Source organism: Salminus brasiliensis, chromosome 23, assembly GCF_030463535.1.
Source record: "Salminus brasiliensis chromosome 23, fSalBra1.hap2, whole genome shotgun sequence".
Taxonomy (NCBI): domain Eukaryota; kingdom Metazoa; phylum Chordata; class Actinopteri; order Characiformes; family Bryconidae; genus Salminus; species Salminus brasiliensis.
In genome coordinates, this window is record NC_132900.1 from 99,851 (window position 1) to 125,000 (window position 25,150).

A 25,150-nucleotide genomic window follows, 5' to 3' on the forward strand; every position below is an offset into this window, starting at 1 on the left:
TTACTCTCTGCTTTACACTCTACTTTACACTCTGCTTTACACTCTGCTTTACTCTCTGCTTTACCTTTTGCTTTACTCTCTACTTTACACTCTACTTTACTCTCTACTTTACTCTCTGCTTTACTCTCTGCTTTACACTCTGCTTTACTCTCTGCTTTACACTCTAATTTACACTCTGCTTTACTCTCTGCTTTACACTCTACTTTACACTCTACTTTACTCTCTGCTTTACACTCTACTTTACTCTCTGCTTTACTCTCTGCTTTACACTCTACTTTACACTCTACTTTACACTCTGCTTTACTCTCTACACTCTGCTTTACTCTCTGCTTTACTCTCTGCTTTACACTCTACTTTACACTCTGCTTTACACTCTGCTTTACTCTCTGCTTTACCTTTTGCTTTACTCTCTACTTTACTCTGCTTTACTCTCTGCTTTACTCTCTGCTTTACACTCTACTTTACACTCTGCTTTACACTCTGCTTTACACTCTACTTTACACTCTACTTTACTCTCTGCTTTACTCTCTGCTTTACACTCTACTTTACACTCTGCTTTACTCTCTGCTTTACTCTCTACTTTACACTCTGCTTTACACTCTGCTTTACACTCTGCTTTACACTCTACTTTACACTCTACTTTACTCTCTGCTTTACTCTCTGCTTTACACTCTACTTTACACTCTGCTTTACTCTCTGCTTTACTCTCTACTTTACACTCTGCTTTACACTCTGCTTTACACTCTGCTTTACCTTTTGCTTTACACTCTACTTTACTCTCTGCTTTACTCTCTGCTTTACTTTCTGCTTTACACTCTACTTTACTCTCTGCTTTACCTTTTGCTTTACACTCTACTTTACTCTCTACTTTACACTCTACTTTACTCTCTGCTTTACTCTCTGCTTTACCTTTTGCTTTACACTCTACTTTATTTAGTAAATAGAGTGACCCACTCTATTTACTGCTAATGCTAATGCTACACAGTGCTAACACCGAAGCTGTAGTAAAAAGTGTTTTACTTGTTTTTACTGCAGGGACTTTTATTCTGGAACTGCTCTGAGAAACCGATGCCCTGAAACTTTCTCCACTCTCATGTGAGCGAGCTTCAGTCTGAAGAGGTAAAAATCAAAAAATCTAATCAAATCAAATCAAATTTGATTTGTACTTTACACTCTACTTTACTCTCTGCTTTACACTCTACTTTACACTCTACTTTACACTCTACTTTACTCTCTGCTTTACACTCTACTTTACACTCTGCTTTACACTCTGCTTTACTCTCTGCTTTACCTTTTGCTTTACACTCTACTTTACACTCTACTTTACTCTCTGCTTTACTCTCTGCTTTACACTCTACTTTACACTCTACTTTACTCTATGCTTTACACTCTGCTTTACACTCTACTTTACTCTCTGCCTTACACTCTACTTTACACTCTACTTTACTCTCTGCTTTACACTCTACTTTACACTCTGCTTTACACTCTGCTTTACCTTTTGCTTTACACTCTACTTTACTCTCTACTTTACACTCTACTTTACTCTCTGCTTTACACTCTACTTTACTCTCTGCTTTACACTCTGCTTTACACTCTACTTTACACTCTACTTTACTCTCTGCTTTACACTCTACTTTACTCTCTGCTTTACTCTCTACTTTACACTCTACTTTACTCTCTGCTTTACACTCTACTTTACGCTCTACTTTACTCTCTGCTTTACACTCTACTTTACACTCTGCTTTACACTCTGCTTTACTCTCTGCTTTACCTTTTGCTTTACACTCTACTTTACTCTCTGCTTTACTCTCTACTTTACTCTCTGCTTTACACTCTACTTTACTCTCTGCTTTACACTCTGCTTTACACTCTACTTTACACTCTACTTTACTCTCTGCTTTACACTCTGCTTTACACTCTACTTTACACTCTACTTTACTCTCTGCTTTACTCTCTACTTTACACTCTACTTTACTCTCTGCTTTACACTCTACTTTACGCTCTAATTTACTCTCTGCTTTACACTCTACTTTACACTCTGCTTTACTCTCTGCTTTACTCTCTGCTTTACTCTCGGCTAAAGTGTGACAGCGCTGAATTAGCATGACACATTTTGAAGCTAACCACGCTAAAGACTATAATCAGTTCAGTGCATCTCTTCAGTCTTTCTAAAGAAAGGGTGGAACTGTAATCTGAACCCTCTGCTTCATTTCTTTTGGCCTGCAGGTGTGTTTACCTGGCACCAGGTAGAGGGGTGTGGTCAGGGAGAACGGCAGCAGGACAGAAGTAGGAAGAGTTCAGTTGGAGAGCGCTGGAACTCTCTACACTCAGCAGCAGGAGCCAGCCCGGGTGAGTGACCCACTCTATTTACTGCTAATGCTAATGCTACACAGTGCTAACACCGAAGCTGTAGTAAAAAGTGTTTTACTTGTTTTTACTGCAGGGACTTTTATTCTGGAACTGCTCTGAGAAACCGATGCCCTGAAACTTTCTCCACTCTCATGTGAGCGAGCTTCAGTCTGAAGAGGTAAAAATCAAAAAATCAAATCAAATCAAATCAAATTTTATTTGTACTTTACACTCTACTTTACTCTCTGCTTTACACTCTACTTTACACTCTACTTTACTCTCTGCTTTACACTCTACTTTACACTCTGCTTTACACTCTGCTTTACTCTCTGCTTTACCTTTTGCTTTACACTCTACTTTACACTCTACTTTACTCTCTGCTTTACTCTCTGCTTTACACTCTACTTTACACTCTACTTTACTCTATGCTTTACACTCTGCTTTACACTCTACCTTACACTCTACTTTACTCTCTGCCTTACACTCTACTTTACACTCTACTTTACTCTCTGCTTTACACTCTACTTTACTCTCTGCTTTACACTCTACTTTACACTCTGCTTTACACTCTGCTTTACCTTTTGCTTTACACTCTACTTTACTCTCTACTTTACACTCTACTTTACTCTCTGCTTTACACTCTACTTTACTCTCTGCTTTACACTCTGCTTTACACTCTACTTTACACTCTACTTTACTCTCTGCTTTACACTCTACTTTACTCTCTGCTTTACTCTCTGCTTTACTCTCTACTTTACACTCTACTTTACTCTCTGCTTTACACTCTACTTTACGCTCTACTTTACTCTCTGCTTTACACTCTACTTTACACTCTGCTTTACACTCTGCTTTACTCTCTGCTTTACCTTTTGCTTTACACTCTACTTTACACTCTACTTTACTCTCTGCTTTACTCTCTACTTTACTCTCTGCTTTACACTCTACTTTACTCTCTGCTTTACACTCTGCTTTACACTCTACTTTACACTCTACTTTACTCTCTGCTTTACACTCTGCTTTACACTCTACTTTACACTCTACTTTACTCTCTGCTTTACTCTCTACTTTACACTCTACTTTACTCTCTGCTTTACTCTCTACTTTACACTCTACTTTACTCTCTGCTTTACACTCTACTTTACGCTCTACTTTACTCTCTGCTTTACACTCTACTTTACACTCTGCTTTACACTCTACTTTACTCTCTGCTTTACACTCTACTTTACTCTCTACTTTACTCTCTGCTTTACACTCTACTTTACTCTCTGCTTTACACTCTGCTTTACACTCTACTTTACTCTCTACTTTACTCTCTGCTTTACACTCTACTTTACTCTCTGCTTTACACTCTGCTTTACACTCTACTTTACACTCTACTTTACTCTCTACTTTACTCTCTGCTTTACACTCTACTTTACACTCTACTTTACTCTCTGCTTTACTCTCTACTTTACACTCTACTTTACTCTCTGCTTTACACTCTACTTTACGCTCTACTTTACTCTCTGCTTTACACTCTACTTTACACTCTGCTTTACACTCTGCTTTACTCTCTGCTTTACCTTTTGCTTTACACTCTACTTTACACTCTACTTTACTCTCTGCTTTACTCTCTACTTTACTCTCTGCTTTACACTCTACTTTACTCTCTGCTTTACACTCTGCTTTACACTCTACTTTACACTCTACTTTACTCTCTGCTTTACACTCTGCTTTACACTCTACTTTACACTCTACTTTACTCTCTGCTTTACTCTCTACTTTACACTCTACTTTACTCTCTGCTTTACTCTCTACTTTACACTCTACTTTACTCTCTGCTTTACACTCTACTTTACGCTCTACTTTACTCTCTGCTTTACACTCTACTTTACACTCTGCTTTACACTCTACTTTACTCTCTGCTTTACACTCTACTTTACTCTCTACTTTACTCTCTGCTTTACACTCTACTTTACTCTCTGCTTTACACTCTGCTTTACACTCTACTTTACTCTCTACTTTACTCTCTGCTTTACACTCTACTTTACTCTCTGCTTTACACTCTGCTTTACACTCTACTTTACACTCTACTTTACTCTCTACTTTACTCTCTGCTTTACACTCTACTTTACACTCTACTTTACTCTCTGCTTTACTCTCTACTTTACACTCTACTTTACTCTCTGCTTTACACTCTACTTTACGCTCTACTTTACTCTCTGCTTTACACTCTACTTTACACTCTGCTTTACACTCTACTTTACACTCTGCTTTACACTCTGCTTTACTCTCTGCTTTACTCTCTGCTTTACTCTCGGCTAAAGTGTGACAGCGCTGAATTAGCATGACACATTTTGAAGCTAACCACTCTAAAGACTATAATCAGTTCAGTGCATCTCTTCAGTCTTTCTAAAGAAAGGGTGGAACTGTAATCTGAACCCTCTGCTTCATTTCTTTTGGCCTGCAGGTGTGTTTACCTGGCACCAGGTAGAGGGGTGTGGTCAGGGAGAACGGCAGCAGGACAGAAGTAGGAAGAGTTCAGTTGGAGAGCGCTGGAACTCTCTACACTCAGCAGCAGGAGCCAGCCCGGGTGAGTGACCCACTCTATTTACTGCTAATGCTAATGCTACACAGTGCTAACACCGAAGCTGTAGTAAAAAGTGTTTTACTTGTTTTTACTGCAGGGACTTTTATTCTGGAACTGCTCTGAGAAACCGATGCCCTGAAACTTTCTCCACTCTCATGTGAGCGAGCTTCAGTCTGAAGAGGTAAAAATCAAAAAATCAAATCAAATCAAATCAAATTTTATTTGTCACATACATAGTCATACACAGTATAACTTGCAGTGAAATGCTTTTTTGACAGTCTGCTCACATCAAGCTATACAATAAAAATCTACATTTAAACTTAACTAAACCTTAACTTAATGAAGTAAAGTGCAGAAGTGCAAAAGAAAAATAGAATAAAAATGAAGAAAATAAAAATAGAATAAGTTACATTTAAGTTAAAGAATAAAATATAAAAATATGAAAATATAGAAATAAGCAAAAAAAAATACAAAATACAAATATACAAATATATATACAGATTTTTCATTTTCTCGGTAACCGACCTGCAGAGCCGGCAAACCCCGGCCCGAAAGTAAAAACCTACTGCTGCAGCAGAACCGTCCAGAGACCTGGATGTGCCTCTGAGTTATTACTGAACAGACGGGTTTGAAAGGGTTAAAAGGGTGAGTTTGGGGGTGAGTTGTATAGGAGGTTAGTTCGGGAGGTAAGTCTGGATTTATGGGATAATCTCATATTAATGTTCTGCAGGAATTATGGAACAGTACCAGATGCAGCAGAAGAAGAGTGTGAGGGACTCTCTGCCTCCTGCGGCGTCGCGGCTTTTCGTGGATTTTTCATTTCCTCTAAACATTCAGCTCAAACCTGCTGTAGAGTGGAAACGACCACAGGTCACTACACACACACACACACACACACACACATTTCAATATACCTTAAGAATGAATCATTATCCGCTATGAATTCCATTATGCATTTATTTATTATGCATTTAGAATCCAGTATGAATTAATGCACCTGCTGGAATGCAGGTAGCTTCAGGTTCGACTTTTGATTATAGAAGATTAGAGACACTGTCTGGACCTGCATGTGGCTAACAACTGCCAGAACGGCGCCTGAGGGAGAGACAGACAGAGAGACAGAGACAAACAGACAGAGAGACAGACAGAGAGACACAGACAGACAGAGAGACACAGACAGAGAGACACAGACAGAGAGACAGACAGACAGAGACACAGACAGAGAGACAGACAGACAGACAGAGAGACACAGACAGACAGACAGAGAGACACAGACAGACAGACAGAGAGACAGACAGACAGAGAGACAGACAGTCAGAGAGAGAGACAGACAGTCAGAGAGACAGACAGACATACAGAGAGACAGACAGACAGTCAGAGAGACAGACAGGACAGAACTGTGTTGTTTCTACTTTAAGTGTTTAGGAAAGTCAGACTGGTGGGAGGTATGCTGGTGGGTGTGGCCTGCTGAAAGTCAGACTGGTGGGAGGTATGCTGGTGGGTGTGGCCTGCTGAAAGTCAGACTGGTGGGAGGTATGCTGGTGGGTGTGGCCTGCTGAAAGTCAGACTGGTGGGAGGTATGCTGGTGGGTGTGGCCTGCTGAAAGTCAGACTGGTGGGAGGTATGCTGGTGGGTGTGGCCTGCTGAAAGTCAGACTGGTGGGAGGTATGCTGGTGGGTGTGGCCTGCTGAAAGTCAGACTGGAGGGAGGTATGCTGGTGGGTGTGGCCTGCTGAAAGTCAGACTGGTGGGAGGTATGCTGGTGGGTGTGGCCTGCTGAAAGTCAGACCGGTCCGGGTCAGTCACTGAACCCGGTTTAGCTCTGAACTCTGAGCTTTATTGCAGGCTGTTTTCTGCTGCAGCTCTGCTGGGTCATCTCTGACCACATGACTCACAAACACTGCGGAAATTAGCCTTAACTCTGTGTGTGTGTGTGTGTGTGTGTGTGTGTGTGTGTGTGCGTGTCTGTCTAGGAGCTCTGTGCTTTCCCGCAGTTCATAGTGGATGGGGCCACACGGATGGATGTCTGTCAAGGAGTCCTGAGTAATAATAATAATAATAATAATAATAATAATGTCAGTTCCTTGTTAAAACGCTGCAGCAGTTACATTGTTCTTGGTTTCGTCATTTTCTGATCCACCTTAAACTGGCCTGAGGCGCCAGAATGCACCTGCTGCTCCATTAAGGTGGATCAGAAAACTCCAGCAAGAAGCTGGTGCGCAATATTAATATATATATATATATATATATATCAGGTTAACAGTGTGTGTGTGTGTGTGTGTGTGTTAGATGACTGCTGGTTCCTGTCTGCGTTGGCCTCTGTATCTATGAATCCTCCTCTGCTGAAGCGCGTGGTGCCGATGGAGCAGAGCTTCCAGCAGAGATACACCGGCGGGTTCTCGTTCCGGGTCAGTCTGTTAGAACCGAAGCTCTGAAACCGAATCAAACATGAATCATTTGTATAGAACTGGATCATTTATACTGAACAGAATCATCTGTATTGATTCCTTCTCTCTCTCTCTAGTTCTGGCAGTACGGTCAATGGGTGGAGGTAAAGGTGGATGACCGTTTGCCCACTCAGAACGGTCAGCTGATCTACCTGCGCTCCAGTCAGAACAGCGAGTTCTGGAGCCCCCTGCTGGAGAAAGCATACGCCAAGTTCGTATAAAACAGAGTGACTAGCTTAGCTAACGTAACTGAACTGACTCCCAGTGTGAGCGACGCCCACGGTACACACACATCATCTGCAGTTAGAAACCTGATCTACCATCAGTAATTATTAATCAATCATTAGCATTATTATTTTATCATCATTAATACTCCACACCTGTAAATGATTCACCTGTGAAGACTGTTAGAGGACTTCTGGGGACGCTCCCGGGACGAGGGTAGTGAAGGGACACTCCTCTGATATCTGATATTTCAACTGTAATTATTTTATTATACTGGAATCATTTATACTCCACACCTGTTAATGATTCACCTGTAGATAAAGGAAGTGGACTGAAGTGTGTGTGTGTGTGTGTGTGCAGGTTAAAGGGTGGTTATCCTGCTCTGAATCTGGGTTACCCCCATGAGGCTCTGGTGGATATGACTGGTGGAGTTACTGAAGTGCTGATGGTGCACTCTCTCCCGCAGGCCCTCGGCTCATTCCTGCGCCCCCTGCTGGCCCGGGGGACCCTCATCAACTGTGCTAACACTCAGGTCTCTCTCCTAAATCTACGTAGTGTTTTTTCAGTATTGCTGCAGTAAAAGTTTTATTTTATTATTTTTATTATTTAATATTTTATATATATATATAATGTGTGTGTGTGTGTGTGTGTAGGGTCCTCTCGAGAAGAGGAATGAGTTAGGAATCCTGTTTAAACATGCCTACACAGTGACGGGCCTCGAAACGGTGAGGACAAACACCACACGAGACTCCTCCCCCTGACTGTGATTGGCCACCATTTTGTTTCTTGTGGTTCATGTGCCTTTAGTCCTGTACTGGTGTGAAGTGCGCTGCCAGTGTCTCACAGCAGATGAACACAGTGTGTGTGTGTGTGTGTGTGTGTGTGTGTGTGTGTGTGTTTAGGTCCGCACTAAGTATGGTCCAGTGGAGCTGGTGCGGGTGCGAAACCCATGGGGTAAAGTGGAGTGGGAGGGGCCTTGGAGCGACTCCAAAGGGTAACTAAAAGAAAAAGTAAAAACCTCAGAGAGAAGAACAAACACAGTGATTTAGTCATAAAACCGCATCTGATTTAATGTGACTGTGTGTGTGTGTGTGTGTGTGTGTGTGTGTGTGTGTCTGTGTGTGTGTGTGTGTGTGTGTGTGTGTGTCTGTGTGTGTGTGTGTGTGTGTCTGTGTGTATCTGTGTGTGTCTGTGTGTGTGTGTGTGTGTGTGTGTGTGTGTGTGTGTGTGTGTCTGTGTGTATCTGTGTGTGTCTGTGTGTGTGTGTGTGTGTGTGTCTGTGTGTGTCTGTGTGTGTGTGTGTGTGTGTGTGTGTGTGTAGGGTGGAGTGGAGTTCAGTCAGCAGAGTAGAGCAGCAGCGGTTGGAGCGGGTTGCAGTGGAGGACGGGGAATTCTGGTGAGACTTATAAACCGTGCTCTAAGGGTGAGAGTGTGTGTGTGTGTGTGAGTGTGTGTGTGTGTGTGTGTGTTATTAGGTGTTCTTGATGGTTACTGTTCTGTTGCTTGTTGCTCTCAGGATGTCAGTGTCAGATTTCCGGCAGAACTTTGAGGTGATGGAGGTGTGTCACCTGAGTGACGATACGCTGAGTGGGGGCGGAGCTTGTAGGCCCTGGACCTGCACATCGTACCACGGGCGCTGGGACTCTTTCTCAGGTACTCACTCACTGCTCCTAACACACACACACCTTTCTGCCTCTCCCGGGCACCCCCACCCAGAGCCTGAATCTGCTGAAGTGAAGATTACATGAGAAGGAAGGATACGGCCCACCTGTCTGTGTGTGTGTGTGTGTGTGTATGTGTGTGTACGTGTGTGTGTAGGTGCCCCTCAGTATCAACTGACCCTGTTGGAGGAGGATGATGATCCGGCTGACCCTGAGCTCACCTGCTCCTTCCTTCTGGCACTGATGCAGAAACACACCCGGCAGAGAGGAATACTGGTTCCTGCTCAACTCAGCATCTACAAGGTACACACACACACACACACACACACACACACACACACACACACACTCAGTGTGCTCAGTGTGTTCTGTGTTCAGTGTGTTCAGTGTTCAGTGTGCTCAGTGTTCAGCGTGTTCAGTGTTCAGCGTGTTCAGTGTTTTCAGTGTTCAGTGTGTTCAGTGTTCAGCGTGTTCAGTGTGTTCAGTGTTCAGCGTGTTCAGTGTTCAGCGTGTTCAGTGTGTTCAGTGTTCAGTGTGCTCAGCGTGTTCAGTGTGCTGAGTGTGCACAGTGTGTTTAGCGTGTTCAGTGTTCAGCGTGTTCAGTGTTTTCAGTGTTCAGTGTGTTCAGTGTTCAGCATGTTCAGTGTGTTCAGCATGTTCAGTGTGTTCAGTGTGTTCTGTGTGCTCAGTGTGCTCAGTGTGCTCAGTGTGTTCAGTGTTCAGCATGTTCAGTGTGTTCTGTGTGCTCAGTGTGCTCAGTGTGCTCAGTGTGTTCAGTGTTCAGCATGTTCAGTGTGTTCTGTGTGCTCAGTGTGTTCTGTGTGCTCAGTGTGCTCAGTGTGTTCAGTGTGTTCAGTGTGTTCAGTGTGTTCTGTGTGCTCAGTGTGTTCTGTGTGCTCAGTGTGTTCAGTGTGTTCTGTGTGCTCAGTGTGTTCAGTGTGTTCAGTGTGTTCTGTGTGCTCAGTGTGTTCAGTGTTCAGCATGTTCAGTGTGTTCTGTGTGCTCAGTGTGCTCAGTGTGCTCAGTGTGTTCAGTGTTCAGCATGTTCAGTGTGTTCTGTGTGCTCAGTGTGCTCAGTGTGCTCAGTGTGTTCAGTGTTCAGCATGTTCAGTGTGTTCAGTGTGCTCAGTGTGTTCTGTGTGCTCAGTGTGTTCAGTGTGTTCAGTGTGTTCTGTGTGCTCAGTGTGTTCAGTGTGTTCAGTGTGTTCAGTGTGCTCAGTGTGCTCAGTGTGCTCAGTGTGTTCAGTGTTCAGCATGTTCAGTGTGTTCAGTGTGCTCAGTGTGTTCTGTGTGCTCAGTGTGTTCAGTGTTCAGCATGTTCAGTGTGTTCAGCATGTTCAGTGTGTTCAGCATGTTCAGTGTGTTCAGTGTTCAGCATGTTCAGTGTGTTCAGCATGTTCAGTGTGTTCAGTGTTCAGCATGTTCAGTGTGTTCAGCATGTTCTGTGTGTTCAGTGTGCTCAGTGTGCTCAGTGTGTTCAGTGTTCAGCATGTTCAGTGTGTTCTGTGTGCTCAGTGTGCTCAGTGTGCTCAGTGTGTTCAGTGTTCAGCATGTTCAGTGTGTTCTGTGTGTTCAGTGTGCTCAGTGTGCTCAGTGTGTTCAGTGTTCAGCATGTTCAGTGTGTTCTGTGTGCTCAGTGTGTTCTGTGTGCTCAGTGTGTTCAGTGTGTTCAGTGTGTTCTGTGTGCTCAGTGTGTTCAGTGTGTTCAGTGTGCTCAGTGTGTTCAGTGTTCAGCATGTTCAGTGTGTTCTGTGTGTTCAGTGTGCTCAGTGTGCTCAGTGTGTTCAGTGTTCAGCATGTTCAGTGTGTTCTGTGTGCTCAGTGTGCTCAGTGTGCTCAGTGTGTTCAGTGTTCAGCATGTTCAGTGTGTTCAGTGTGCTCAGTGTGTTCTGTGTGCTCAGTGTGTTCAGTGTGTTCAGTGTGTTCTGTGTGTTCAGTGTGTTCAGTGTGTTCAGTGTGTTCTGTGTGCTCAGTGTGTTCAGTGTTCAGCATGTTCAGTGTGTTCTGTGTGCTCAGTGTGCTCAGTGTGTTCAGTGTTCAGCATGTTCAGTGTGTTCAGTGTGCTCAGTGTGTTCTGTGTGCTCAGTGTGTTCAGTGTTCAGCATGTTCAGTGTGTTCAGCATGTTCAGTGTGTTCAGTGTTCAGCATGTTCAGTGTGTTCAGCATGTTCAGTGTGTTCAGTGTTCAGCATGTTCAGTGTGTTCAGTGTTCAGCATGTTCAGTGTGTTCAGCATGTTCTGTGTGTTCAGTGTGTTCAGTGTTCAGCATGTTCAGTGTGTTCAGCATGTTCAGTGTGTTCAGTGTTCAGCATGTTCAGTGTGTTCAGTGTTCAGCATGTTCAGTGTGTTCAGCATGTTCTGTGTGTTCAGTGTGTTCAGTGTTCAGCATGTTCAGTGTGTTCAGCATGTTCAGTGTGTTCAGTGTTCAGCATGTTCAGTGTGTTCAGTGTTCAGCATGTTCAGTGTGTTCAGCATGTTCAGTGTGTTCAGTGTTCAGCATGTTCAGTGTGTTCAGCATGTTCTGTGTGTTCAGTGTGTTCAGTGTGTAAAGGTTCCACTTGAAGGTTCAGTACAAATGTATTTCTATAGCACTTTTTACAACAACGATTATCTTCTCACTGTGTCTGTGTGTGTGTGTGTGTGTGTGTGTGTGTGTGTGTGTGTCTGTGTGAGTGTGTGTGTGTGTCTGTGTGTGTGTGAGTGTGTGTGTGTGTGTGTGTGTGTGTGTGTCTGTGTGTGTGTGTGTCTGTGTGTCTGTGTGTGTATGTGTGTGTGTGTGTGTGTGTCTGTGTCTGTGTGTGTCTGTGTCTGTGTGTGTGTGTGTGTGTCTGTGTGTGTCTGTGTGTGTATGTGTTTCTGTGTCTGTGTGTGTGTCTGTGTGTGTGTGTGTGTGTCTGTGTGTGTGTGTGTGTGTGTGTGTGTGTCTGTGTGTGTCTGTGTCTGTGTGTGTATGTGTTTCTGTGTCTGTGTGTGTGTCTGTGTGTGTGTGTGTGTGTCTGTGTGTGTGTGTGTGTGTGTGTGTGTGTGTGTGTGTGTGTGTGCAGGCTCGGTCTGAAAACAGTCTCCTGACCCCTCTGGACATTTCTCTGCTCCGGCCAGTTCTGTCCTCTGGGGTCCAGCAGCAGAGGGAGGTGGTGCTCCGCGGGCGTCTGGCGCCTGGACATTACATCATCGTCCCGTCTGCCTCTGAGAACCTCCACTCTACAGAGTTCCTGCTCCGGATCCTCACGGAGAAAGGGAACACCGCCGTGTACGACACACTGCCCACCTCCACACACACTGCCCACCTCCACACACACTGCCCTCCACCACACACACTGCCCACCTCCACACACACTGCCCACCACCACACACACTGCCCTCCACCACACACACTGCCCACCTCCACACACACTGCCCACCACCACACACACTGCCCACCTCCACACACACTGCCCTCCACCACACACACTGCCCACCTCCACACACACTGCCCACCTCCACACACACTGCCCACCACCACACACACTGCCCTCCACCACACACACTGCCCACCTCCACACACACTGCCCACCTCCACACACACTGCCCACCTCCACACACACTGCCCTCCACCACACACACTGCCCACCTCCACACACACTGCCCACCACCACACACACTGCCCTCCACCACACACACTGCCCACCTCCACACACACTGCCCACCTCCACACACACTGCCCTCCACCACACACACTGCCCACCTCCACACACACTGCCCACCACCACACACACTGCCCACCTCCACACACACTGCCCACCACCACACACACTGCCCACCACCACCACACACACTGCCCACCACCACCGCCACACACTGCCCACCTCCACACACACTGCCCACCTCCACACACACTGCCCTCCACCACACACACTGCCCACCACCACACACTGCTCACCACCACCGCCACACACACTGCCCACCTCCACACACACTGCCCACCACCACACACTGCTCACCACCACCGCCACACACTGCCCACCACCACACACACTGCCCACCACCACACACTGCTCACCACCACCACCACACACACTGCCCACCTCCACACACACTGCCCACCACCACACACACTGCCCTCCACCACACACACTGCCCACCGCCACACACACTGCCCACCGCCACACACTGCCCACCACCACACACTGCTCACCACCACCGCCACACACTGCCCACCACCACACACACTGCCCACCACCACACACTGCTCACCACCACCACCACACACACTGCCCACCTCCACACACACTGCCCACCACCACACACACTGCCCTCCACCACACACGCTGCTCACCTCCACACACACTGCCCTCCACCACACACACTGCTCACCTCCACACACACTGCCCACCGCCACACACTGCTCACCACCACCACACACACTGCCCTCCACCACACACACTGCCCACCTCCACACACACTGCCCACCACCACACACACTGCCCTCCACCACACACACTGCCCACCGCCACACACACTGCTCACCACCTCCACACACACTGCCCACCTCCACACACACTGCCCACCACCACCGCCACACACTGCCCACCTCCACACACACTGCCCACCTCCACACACACTGCCCTCCACCACACACACTGCCCACCACCACACACTGCTCACCACCACCGCCACACACACTGCCCACCTCCACACACACTGCCCACCACCACACACTGCTCACCACCACCGCCACACACTGCCCACCACCACACACACTGCCCACCACCACACACTGCTCACCACCACCACCACACACACTGCCCACCTCCACACACACTGCCCACCACCACACACACTGCCCTCCACCACACACACTGCCCACCGCCACACACACTGCCCACCGCCACACACTGCCCACCACCACACACTGCTCACCACCACCGCCACACACTGCCCACCTCCACACACACTGCCCACCACCACACACTGCTCACCACCACCACCACACACACTGCCCACCTCCACACACACTGCCCACCACCACACACTGCTCACCACCACCACCACACACACTGCCCACCTCCACACACACTGCCCTCCACCACACACGCTGCTCACCTCCACACACACTGCCCTCCACCACACACACTGCTCACCTCCACACACACTGCCCACCGCCACACACTGCTCACCACCACCACACACACTGCCCTCCACCACACACACTGCCCACCTCCACACACACTGCCCACCACCACACACACTGCCCTCCACCACACACACTGCCCACCGCCACACACACTGCTCACCACCTCCACACACACTGCCCACCTCCACACACACTGCCCACCACCACACACACTGCTCACCACCTCCACACACACTGCCCACCACCACACACACTGCCCACCGCCACACACTGCCCACCACCACACACACTGCTCACCACCACACACACTGCCCACCTCCACACACACTGCCCACCACACACACTGCCCACCACCACACACACTGCCCTCCACCACACACACTGCCCTCCACCGCCACACACTGCTCACCACCACACACACTGCCCACCTCCACACACACTGCCCTCCACCACACACACTGCCCACCTCCACACACACTGCTCACCACCACACACACTGCCCACCTCCACACACACTGCCCTCCACCACACACACTGCCCTCCACCGCCACACACTGCCCACCTCCACACACACTGCCCACCGCCACACACTGCCCACCACCACACACACTGCTCACCACCACACACACTGCCCACCTCCACACACACTGCCCACCACACACACTGCCCACCACCACACACACTGCCCTCCAACACACACACTGCCCACCACCACACACACTGCCCACCACCACACACACTGCCCACCACACACACTGCCCACCACCACACACACTGCCCTCCAACACACACACTGCCCACCACCACACACACTGCTCACCACCACACACACTGCCCACCTCCACACACACTGCCCACCACACACACTGCCCTCCACCACACACACTGCCCTCCAACACACACACTGCCCACCGCCACACACACTGCTCACCACCTCCACACACACTGCCCACCACCACACACACTGCCCTCCACCACACACACTGCTCACCACCACACACACTGCCCACCTCCACACACACTGCCCACCACCACACACACTGCCCTCCACCACACACACTGCCCTCCACCACACACACTGCTCACCACCTCCACACACACTGCTCACCACCTCCACACACACTGCCCACCACCACACACACTGCTCACCACCACACACACTGCCCACCACCACACACACTGCCCACCTCCACACACACTGCCCACCACACACACTGCCCACCACCACACACACTGCCCTCCACCACACACACTGCCCTCCACCGCCACACACTGCTCACCACCACACACACTGCCCACCACCACACACACTGCCCTCCACCACACACACTGCCCTCCACCGCCACACACTGCCCTCCACCACACACACTGCCCTCCACCACACACACTGCTCACCACCACACACACTGCTCATATCTATCTCCTGAAGATCAGCTGAGGAAAACTAGCGCAGTGTTTCTCATCAGGGGGTCTGATGCCCGATGATGCCACAGCCATCTGTCTGTGTCAGGGAGTCTCATAGTGCGTAGCAGGCCTCTCTCTCAGGGTGGGCAGGATAGTCCACTCCCCTCCATCACTCAGCGTGGGCAAGGCTAACCAGTGTGGGCGGATGTTAGCCGAAGTAACAAAATCAGAATTAGCAGTTAGCAGTTAGCAGTTAGCAGTTAGCGTTGAGCTCCAGAGATGGTGAGCTGGCGTCAGTTTGAGAGGATGTGGTTGAATGGCTTCACGTGTCTCAGAGGAAGACCGTGCTGGTCTCATATAGTGAAGTACTGACCCAGGTGGTTCTGATAGGTGCCATCATTCCAGCAGCGTTAGCATGTGGTTAAGTTAGCTCTACAGGAAGAACCTATTTGGCAGTTTAGCATCACCTTCATGCCCCAATATCAGATACACTCAGACAGCCCAGCCAGGGGTCCACCTGCACCTGACTCGATATTCTGGAGGGGGGGGGGGGGGGTATTCTCACTATACACATCACTGTTATTCTAATTTATGTATGTGTGTGTGTGTATGTGTGTGTATGTGTGTATGTGTGTGTGTGTGTGTGTGTGTGCGCAGACCAACACAAAAGCCCACCCCTGAGAAGTCCATTCCTAGTCAGGTAAACTAACCTGTATGTCTGAAACGCTATATTTTATAAAGCTGATTACTGTATTGATAGGTATTGATAGGTATTGATTGGTATTAAGATAAGATAAGATAAGATAGTCCTTTATTAGTCCCGCAGTGGGGAAATTCACAGTGTAACAGCAGAAAGGGACAGCAGGACACGCAGTTACAAAAATTTTGATAAATAAATAATTTACACTATATATACACAATATAGATAAGAATTAAAAAAAGCAATAAACAATATTATTTACAGCAAAAGACTCTTAATTGCACATGGGGGGATATTGCACATAGTATTGGTCGGTATTGATCATTATTGATCTGTATTGTTCACTGAACACAGTATTGATCGTGTTGTTTTTGTAAATTAGAGTAGAGCAGTTGAGGTTCTTCTTTATAAACATGGATTGATGTATTTTGTTCCATAGACAGTGACAGAATCTCTCTCAGTGCTGCCCCCTACCTCTCAGACCCAGAAACTTTTTAAAAAGCACTGCAAAGAGGTAAGGACACACACACACACACACACTCTGCCTAGTGACATCCTACCTTGGACACAACATAAGAAACATCCCAGCAACCACCTAGATCATCATTGCAACACTTTGAACACAAGAGGCAACATTCTAGTAACTGCTTAGTAACTCCTTAGACACCACATTCAGTAATGCCATAGCAACCACTAGCCTCACCCCTGGAAAACCTGTGTGTATGTGCAGGGTCAGTGCAGGCCACTGCAGCTCTATAACCTGCTGACTGAAGCTATCACTGGAGGAGGTGAGACACACACACACAGCATTGCTGTTGATCGGCTGTGCAGCTGCAGAGATGTTGTATATAACGTGTGTGTGTGTGTGTGTGTGTGTGTCTCAGTGTTAGCAGGCTCTGTGGAGAAGCTGTGTTTGGAGCACTGCAGGAGCTTCGTGGTGCTGATGGATGTATCCTTCTGGAAGAATCTCAGAGCGATAGTTCAGCTCTACCCCTAATCAGCTACATCACAGCTAACCGCAGAACATGTTCTAGATAACAGGGCGTCCTGCAGCGTCAGAGAGCACATCGGCTCTGCTGCAGCTCATCACTGATTGATTACATTTATGATATTCTTGACAATGTGATCAGAGTCGTGGGCGGGGCCAATTGGACTGGATCGAGTTTCAGGCTTTGTGGGATAAATTCATGAAGTGGACGGTAACGCACACACACACACACACACACACACAACTGCCGATGTCCAGGAGTTTTCCTTTGCATAGTTAGCCCCACCCATTCAGCTTTTAACAGTTTAGCCCCTCCCATTCAGCCTACAACCGTTTAGCCCCAGCCCTAACCCTAAACCCTAACCTTTTAACAGTTTAGCCCCCCCATTCAGCCTACAACCGTTTAGCCCCACCCATTCACCTTTTAACAGTTTAGCCCCTCCCATTCAGCCTACAACTGTTTAGCCCCAGCCCTAACCCTAACCCTAAACCCTAACCTTTTAACAGTTTAGCCCCCCCATTCAGCCTACAACCGTTTAGCCCCACCCATTCACCTTTTAACAGTTTAGCCCCTCCCATTCAGCCTACAACTGTTTAGCCCCAGCCCTAACCCTAAACCCTAACCTTTTAACAGTTTAGCCCCTCCCATTCAGCCTACAACTGTTTAGCCCCAGCCCTTACCCTAACCCTAACCTTTTAACAGTTTAGCCCCTCCCATTCAGCCTACAACTGTTTAGCCCCAGCCCTAACCCTAACCCTAACCTTTTAACAGTTTAGCCCCTCCCATTCAGCCTACAACTGTTTAGCCCCAGCCCTAACCCTAACCCTAACCCTAACCTTTTAACAGTTTAGCCCCTCCCATTCAGCCTACAACTGTTTAGCCCCAGCCCTTACCCTAACCCTAACCTTTTAACAGTTTAGCCCCTCCCATTCAGCCTACAACTGTTTAGCCCCAGCCCTAACCCTAACCCTAACCTTTTAACAGTTTAGCCCCTCCCATTCAGCCTACAACTGTTTAGCCCCAGCCCTAACCCTAACCCCTAACCTTTTAACAGTTTAGCCCCTCCCATTCAGCCTACAACTGTTTAGCCCCAGCCCTAACCCTAACCCTAAACCCTAACCTTTTAACAGTTTAGCCCCCCCATTCAGCCTACAACCGTTTAGCCCCACCCATTCACCTTTTAACAGTTTAGCCCCTCCCATTCAGCCTACAACTGTTTAGCCCCAGCCCTAACCCTAACCCTAACCCCTAACCTTTTAACAGTTTAGCCCCTCCCATTCAGCCTACAACTGTTTAGCCCCAGCCCTAACCCTAACCCTAACCTTTTAACAGTTTAGCCCCTCCCATTCAGCCTACAACTGTTTAGCCCCAGCCCTTACCCTAACCCTAACCCCTAACCTTTTAACAGTTTAGCCCCTCCCATTCAGCCTACAACTGTTTAGCCCCAGCCCTAACCCTAACCCTAACCCCTAACCTTTTAACAGTTTAGCCCCCCCATTCAGCCTACAACCGTTTAGCCCCACCCATTCACCTTTTAACAGTTTAGCCCCTCCCATTCAGCCTACAACTGTTTAGCCCCAGCCCTAACCCTAACCCTAAACCCTAACCTTTTAACAGTTTAGCCCCCCCATTCAGCCTACAACCGTTTAGCCCCACCCATTCACCTTTTAACAGTTTAGCCCCTCCCATTCAGCCTACAACTGTTTAGCCCCAGCCCTAACCCTAAACCCTAACCTTTTAACAGTTTAGCCCCTCCCATTCAGCCTACAACTGTTTAGCCCCAGCCCTAACCCTAACCCCTAACCTTTTAACAGTTTAGCCCCTCCCATTCAGCCTACAACTGTTTAGCCCCAGCCCTAACCCTAACCCCTAACCTTTTAACAGTTTAGCCCCTCCCATTCAGCCTACAACTGTTTAGCCCCAGCCCTAACCCTAACCCCTAACCCTAACCTTTTAACAGTTTAGCCCCTCCCATTCAGCCTACAACTGTTTAGCCCCAGCCCTAACCCTAACCCTAACCCCTAACCTTTTAACAGTTTAGCCCCTCCCATTCAGCCTACAACTGTTTAGCCCCAGCCCTTACCCTAACCCTAACCTTTTAACAGTTTAGCCCCTCCCATTCAGCCTACAACTGTTTAGCCCCAGCCCTAACCCTAACCCCTAACCTTTTAACAGTTTAGCCCCTCCCATTCAGCCTACAACTGTTTAGCCCCAGCCCTAACCCTAAACCCTAACCTTTTAACAGTTTAGCCCCTCCCATTCAGCCTACAACTGTTTAGCCCCAGCCCTAACCCTAAACCCTAACCTTTTAACAGTTTAGCCCCTCCCATTCAGCCTACAACTGTTTAGCCCCAGCCCTAACCCTAACCCTAACCCCTAACCTTTTAACAGTTTAGCCCCTCCCATTCAGCCTACAACTGTTTAGCCCCAGCCCTAACCCTAAACCCTAACCTTTTAACAGTTTAGCCCCTCCCATTCAGCCTACAACTGTTTAGCCCCAGCCCTAACCCTAACCCTAAACCCTAACCTTTTAACAGTTTAGCCCCTCCCATTCAGCCTACAACTGTTTAGCCCCAGCCCTAACCCTAACCCTAAACCCTAACCTTTTAACAGTTTAGCCCCTCCCATTCAGCCTACAACTGTTTAGCCCCAGCCCTAACCCTAAACCCTAACCTTTTAACAGTTTAGCCCCTCCCATTCAGCCTACAACTGTTTAGCCCCAGCCCTAACCCTAACCTTTTAACAGTTTAGCCCCTCCCATTCAGCCTACAACTGTTTAGCCCCAGCCCTAACCCTAACCCTAACCCCTAACCTTTTAACAGTTTAGCCCCTCCCATTCAGCCTACAACCGTTTAGCCCCAGCCCCAGCCCTAACCCTAACCCTAACCTTTTAACAGTTTAGCCCCTCCCATTCAGCCTACAACTGTTTAGCCCCAGCCCTAACCCTAACCTTTTAACAGTTTAGCCCCTCCCATTCAGCCTACAACTGTTTAGCCCCAGCCCTAACCCTAACCCTAACCTTTTAACAGTTTAGCCCCTCCCATTCAGCCTACAACTGTTTAGCCCCAGCCCTAACCCTAACCCTAATCCTAACCTTTTAACAGTTTAGCCCCTCCCATTCAGCCTACAACTGTTTAGCCCCAGCCCTTACCCTAACCCCTAACCCCTAACCTTTTAACAGTTTAGCCCCTCCCATTCAGCCTACAACTGTTTAGCCCCAGCCCTTACCCTAACCCCTAACCTTTTAACAGTTTAGCCCCTCCCATTCAGCCTACAACTGTTTAGCCCCAGCCCTAACCCTAACCCCTAACCTTTTAACAGTTTAGCCCCTCCCATTCAGCCTACAACTGTTTAGCCCCAGCCCTAACCCTAACCCCTAACCTTTTAACAGTTTAGCCCCTCCCATTCAGCCTACAACTGTTTAGCCCCAGCCCTAACCCTAACCCCTAACCTTTTAACAGTTTAGCCCCTCCCATTCAGCCTACAACTGTTTAGCCCCAGCCCTAACCCTAACCCTAACCCTAACCTTTTAACAGTTTAGCCCCTCCCATTCAGCCTACAACTGTTTAGCCCCAGCCCTTACCCTAACCCTAACCCCTAACCTTTTAACAGTTTAGCCCCTCCCATTCAGCCTACAACTGTTTAGCCCCAGCCCTAACCCTAAACCCTAACCTTTTAACAGTTTAGCCCCTCCCATTCAGCCTACAACTGTTTAGCCCCAGCCCTAACCCTAACCCCTAACCCTAACCTTTTAACAGTTTAGCCCCTCCCATTCAGCCTACAACTGTTTAGCCCCAGCCCTTACCCTAACCCTAACCTTTTAACAGTTTAGCCCCTCCCATTCAGCCTACAACTGTTTAGCCCCAGCCCTAACCCTAACCCCTAACCTTTTAACAGTTTAGCCCCTCCCATTCAGCCTACAACTGTTTAGCCCCAGCCCTAACCCTAACCCCTAACCTTTTAACAGTTTAGCCCCTCCCATTCAGCCTACAACTGTTTAGCCCCAGCCCTTACCCTAACCCTAACCCCTAACCTTTTAACAGTTTAGCCCCTCCCATTCAGCCTACAACTGTTTAGCCCCAGCCCTAACCCTAACCCTAACCTTTTAACAGTTTAGCCCCTCCCATTCAGCCTACAACTGTTTAGCCCCAGCCCTAACCCTAACCCCTAACCTTTTAACAGTTTAGCCCCTCCCATTCAGCCTACAACTGTTTAGCCCCAGCCCTAACCCTAACCCCTAACCTTTTAACAGTTTAGCCCCTCCCATTCAGCCTACAACTGTTTAGCCCCAGCCCTAACCCTAACCCTAACCCTAACCTTTTAACAGTTTAGCCCCTCCCATTCAGCCTACAACTGTTTAGCCCCAGCCCTAACCCTAACCCTAACCCCTAACCTTTTAACAGTTTAGCCCCTCCCATTCAGCCTACAACTGTTTAGCCCCAGCCCTAACCCTAACCCCTAACCTTTTAACAGTTTAGCCCCTCCCATTCAGCCTACAACTGTTTAGCCCCAGCCCTAACCCTAACCCTAACCCTAACCTTTTAACAGTTTAGCCCCTCCCATTCAGCCTACAACTGTTTAGCCCCAGCCCTTACCCTAACCCTAACCCCTAACCTTTTAACAGTTTAGCCCCTCCCATTCAGCCTACAACTGTTTAGCCCCAGCCCTAACCCTAACCCCTAACCTTTTAACAGTTTAGCCCCTCCCATTCAGCCTACAACTGTTTAGCCCCAGCCCTAACCCTAACCCCTAACCTTTTAACAGTTTAGCCCCTCCCATTCAGCCTACAACTGTTTAGCCCCAGCCCTTACCCTAACCCTAACCCCTAACCTTTTAACAGTTTAGCCCCTCCCATTCAGCCTACAACTGTTTAGCCCCAGCCCTAACCCTAACCCTAACCTTTTAACAGTTTAGCCCCTCCCATTCAGCCTACAACTGTTTAGCCCCAGCCCTAACCCTAACCCCTAACCTTTTAACAGTTTAGCCCCTCCCATTCAGCCTACAACTGTTTAGCCCCAGCCCTAACCCTAACCCCTAACCTTTTAACAGTTTAGCCCCTCCCATTCAGCCTACAACTGTTTAGCCCCAGCCCTAACCCTAACCCTAACCTTTTAACAGTTTAGCCCCTCCCATTCAGCCTACAACTGTTTAGCCCCAGCCCTAACCCTAACCCTAACCCTAACCTTTTAACAGTTTAGCCCCTCCCATTCAGCCTACAACTGTTTAGCCCCAGCCCTAACCCTAACCCTAACCTTTTAACAGTTTAGCCCCTCCCATTCAGCCTACAACTGTTTAGCCCCAGCCCTAACCCTAACCTTTTAACAGTTTAGCCCCTCCCATTCAGCCTACAACTGTTTAGCCCCAGCCCTAACCCTAACCCTAACCCCTAACCTTTTAACAGTTTAGCCCCTCCCATTCAGCCTACAACTGTTTAGCCCCAGCCCTTACCCTAACCCTAACCCCTAACCTTTTAACAGTTTAGCCCCTCCCATTCAGCCTACAACCGTTTAGCCCCAGCCCTAACCCTAAACCCTAACCTTTTAACAGTTTAGCCCCTCCCATTCAGCCTACAACTGTTTAGCCCCAGCCCTAACCCTAACCCTAACCCCTAACCTTTTAACAGTTTAGCCCCTCCCATTCAGCCTACAACTGTTTAGCCCCAGCCCTTACCCTAACCCTAACCCCTAACCTTTTAACAGTTTAGCCCCTCCCATTCAGCCTACAACCGTTTAGCCCCAGCCCTAACCCTAAACCCTAACCTTTTAACAGTTTAGCCCCTCCCATTCAGCCTACAACCGTTTAGCCCCAGCCCTAACCCTAAACCCTAACCTTTTAACAGTTTAGCCCCTCCCATTCAGCCTACAACTGTTTAGCCCCAGCCCTAACCCTAACCCTAACCTTTTAACAGTTTAGCCCCTCCCATTCAGCCTACAACTGTTTAGCCCCAGCCCTAACCCTAACCCTAACCCCTAACCTTTTAACAGTTTAGCCCCTCCCATTCAGCCTACAACCGTTTAGCCCCAGCCCTAACCCTAAACCCTAACCTTTTAACAGTTTAGCCCCTCCCATTCAGCCTACAACTGTTTAGCCCCAGCCCTAACCCTAAACCCTAACCTTTTAACAGTTTAGCCCCTCCCATTCAGCCTACAACTGTTTAGCCCCAGCCCTAACCCTAACCCCTAACCCTAACCTTTTAACAGTTTAGCCCCTCCCATTCAGCCTACAACTGTTTAGCCCCAGCCCTTACCCTAACCCCTAACCTTTTAACAGTTTAGCCCCTCCCATTCAGCCTACAACTGTTTAGCCCCAGCCCTAACCCTAACCCCTAACCCTAACCTTTTAACAGTTTAGCCCCTCCCATTCAGCCTACAACTGTTTAGCCCCAGCCCTTACCCTAACCCCTAACCTTTTAACAGTTTAGCCCCTCCCATTCAGCCTACAACTGTTTAGCCCCAGCCCTAACCCTAACCCCTAACCTTTTAACAGTTTAGCCCCTCCCATTCAGCCTACAACTGTTTAGCCCCAGCCCTTACCCTAACCCCTAACCCCTAACCTTTTAACAGTTTAGCCCCTCCCATTCAGCCTACAACTGTTTAGCCCCAGCCCTAACCCTAACCCTAACCCCTAACCTTTTAACAGTTTAGCCCCTCCCATTCAGCCTACAACTGTTTAGCCCCAGCCCTAACCCTAACCCCTAACCTTTTAACAGTTTAGCCCCTCCCATTCAGCCTACAACTGTTTAGCCCCAGCCCTAACCCTAACCCTAACCCCTAACCTTTTAACAGTTTAGCCCCTCCCATTCAGCCTACAACTGTTTAGCCCCAGCCCTAACCCTAACCCTAACCCCTAACCTTTTAACAGTTTAGCCCCTCCCATTCAGCCTACAACTGTTTAGCCCCAGCCCTAACCCTAACCCTAACCCTAACCTTTTAACAGTTTAGCCCCTCCCATTCAGCCTACAACTGTTTAGCCCCAGCCCTAACCCTAACCCCTAACCTTTTAACAGTTTAGCCCCTCCCATTCAGCCTACAACTGTTTAGCCCCAGCCCTAACCCTAACCCTAAACCCTAACCTTTTAACAGTTTAGCCCCTCCCATTCAGCCTACAACTGTTTAGCCCCAGCCCTAACCCTAACCCTAAACCCTAACCTTTTAACAGTTTAGCCCCTCCCATTCAGCCTACAACTGTTTAGCCCCAGCCCTAACCCTAACCCTAACCCCTAACCTTTTAACAGTTTAGCCCCTCCCATTCAGCCTACAACTGTTTAGCCCCAGCCCTAACCCTAACCCTAACCCCTAACCTTTTAACAGTTTAGCCCCTCCCATTCAGCCTACAACTGTTTAGCCCCAGCCCTAACCCTAAACCCTAACCTTTTAACAGTTTAGCCCCTCCCATTCAGCCTACAACCGTTTAGCCCCAGCCCTAACCCTAAACCCTAACCTTTTAACAGTTTAGCCCCTCCCATTCAGCCTACAACTGTTTAGCCCCAGCCCTAACCCTAACCCTAACCTTTTAACAGTTTAGCCCCTCCCATTCAGCCTACAACTGTTTAGCCCCAGCCCTAACCCTAACCTTTTAACAGTTTAGCCCCTCCCATTCAGCCTACAACTGTTTAGCCCCAGCCCTAACCCTAACCCTAAACCCTAACCTTTTAACAGTTTAGCCCCTCCCATTCAGCCTACAACTGTTTAGCCC

At 48.1% G+C, this 25,150-nt stretch overlaps 1 protein-coding gene across 4 annotated transcripts in view; it reads left to right on the forward strand.

Annotated features, from left to right (window-relative positions):
* Positions 1 to 1,034: 1,034 nt before the first annotated feature.
* LOC140545923 (calpain-9) overlaps positions 1,035 to 25,150 on the forward strand; it is a 27,848-nt gene continuing 3,732 nt past the window's right edge. Inside the window, exons 1-22 of one of the 4 annotated variants that reach the window (XM_072668991.1) lie at positions 1,035 to 1,119; positions 2,227 to 2,349; positions 2,444 to 2,527; positions 4,799 to 4,921; positions 5,016 to 5,099; positions 5,419 to 5,563; positions 5,649 to 5,788; positions 6,891 to 6,960; positions 7,207 to 7,325; positions 7,442 to 7,575; positions 7,950 to 8,121; positions 8,243 to 8,314; positions 8,492 to 8,583; positions 8,911 to 8,985; positions 9,106 to 9,242; positions 9,408 to 9,553; positions 12,294 to 12,499; positions 16,424 to 16,466; positions 16,906 to 16,980; positions 17,197 to 17,254; positions 17,351 to 17,415; positions 17,597 to 17,665. In XM_072668991.1, the coding sequence (XP_072525092.1) occupies positions 5,654 to 5,788; positions 6,891 to 6,960; positions 7,207 to 7,325; positions 7,442 to 7,575; positions 7,950 to 8,121; positions 8,243 to 8,314; positions 8,492 to 8,583; positions 8,911 to 8,985; positions 9,106 to 9,242; positions 9,408 to 9,553; positions 12,294 to 12,499; positions 16,424 to 16,466; positions 16,906 to 16,980; positions 17,197 to 17,254; positions 17,351 to 17,415; positions 17,597 to 17,665 (1,668 nt within the window). In that variant the 5' untranslated portion in view covers positions 1,035 to 1,119; positions 2,227 to 2,349; positions 2,444 to 2,527; ... (2 more) ...; positions 5,419 to 5,563; positions 5,649 to 5,653. The remainder of the gene's footprint in view (positions 1,120 to 2,226; positions 2,350 to 2,443; positions 2,528 to 4,798; positions 4,922 to 5,015; positions 5,100 to 5,418; positions 5,564 to 5,648; positions 5,789 to 6,890; positions 6,961 to 7,206; positions 7,326 to 7,441; positions 7,576 to 7,949; positions 8,122 to 8,242; positions 8,315 to 8,491; positions 8,584 to 8,910; positions 8,986 to 9,105; positions 9,243 to 9,407; positions 9,554 to 12,293; positions 12,500 to 16,423; positions 16,467 to 16,905; positions 16,981 to 17,196; positions 17,255 to 17,350; positions 17,416 to 17,596; positions 17,666 to 25,150) is intronic. The other 3 variants (XM_072668990.1, XM_072668993.1, XM_072668992.1) reach the window with 3 other exon arrangements.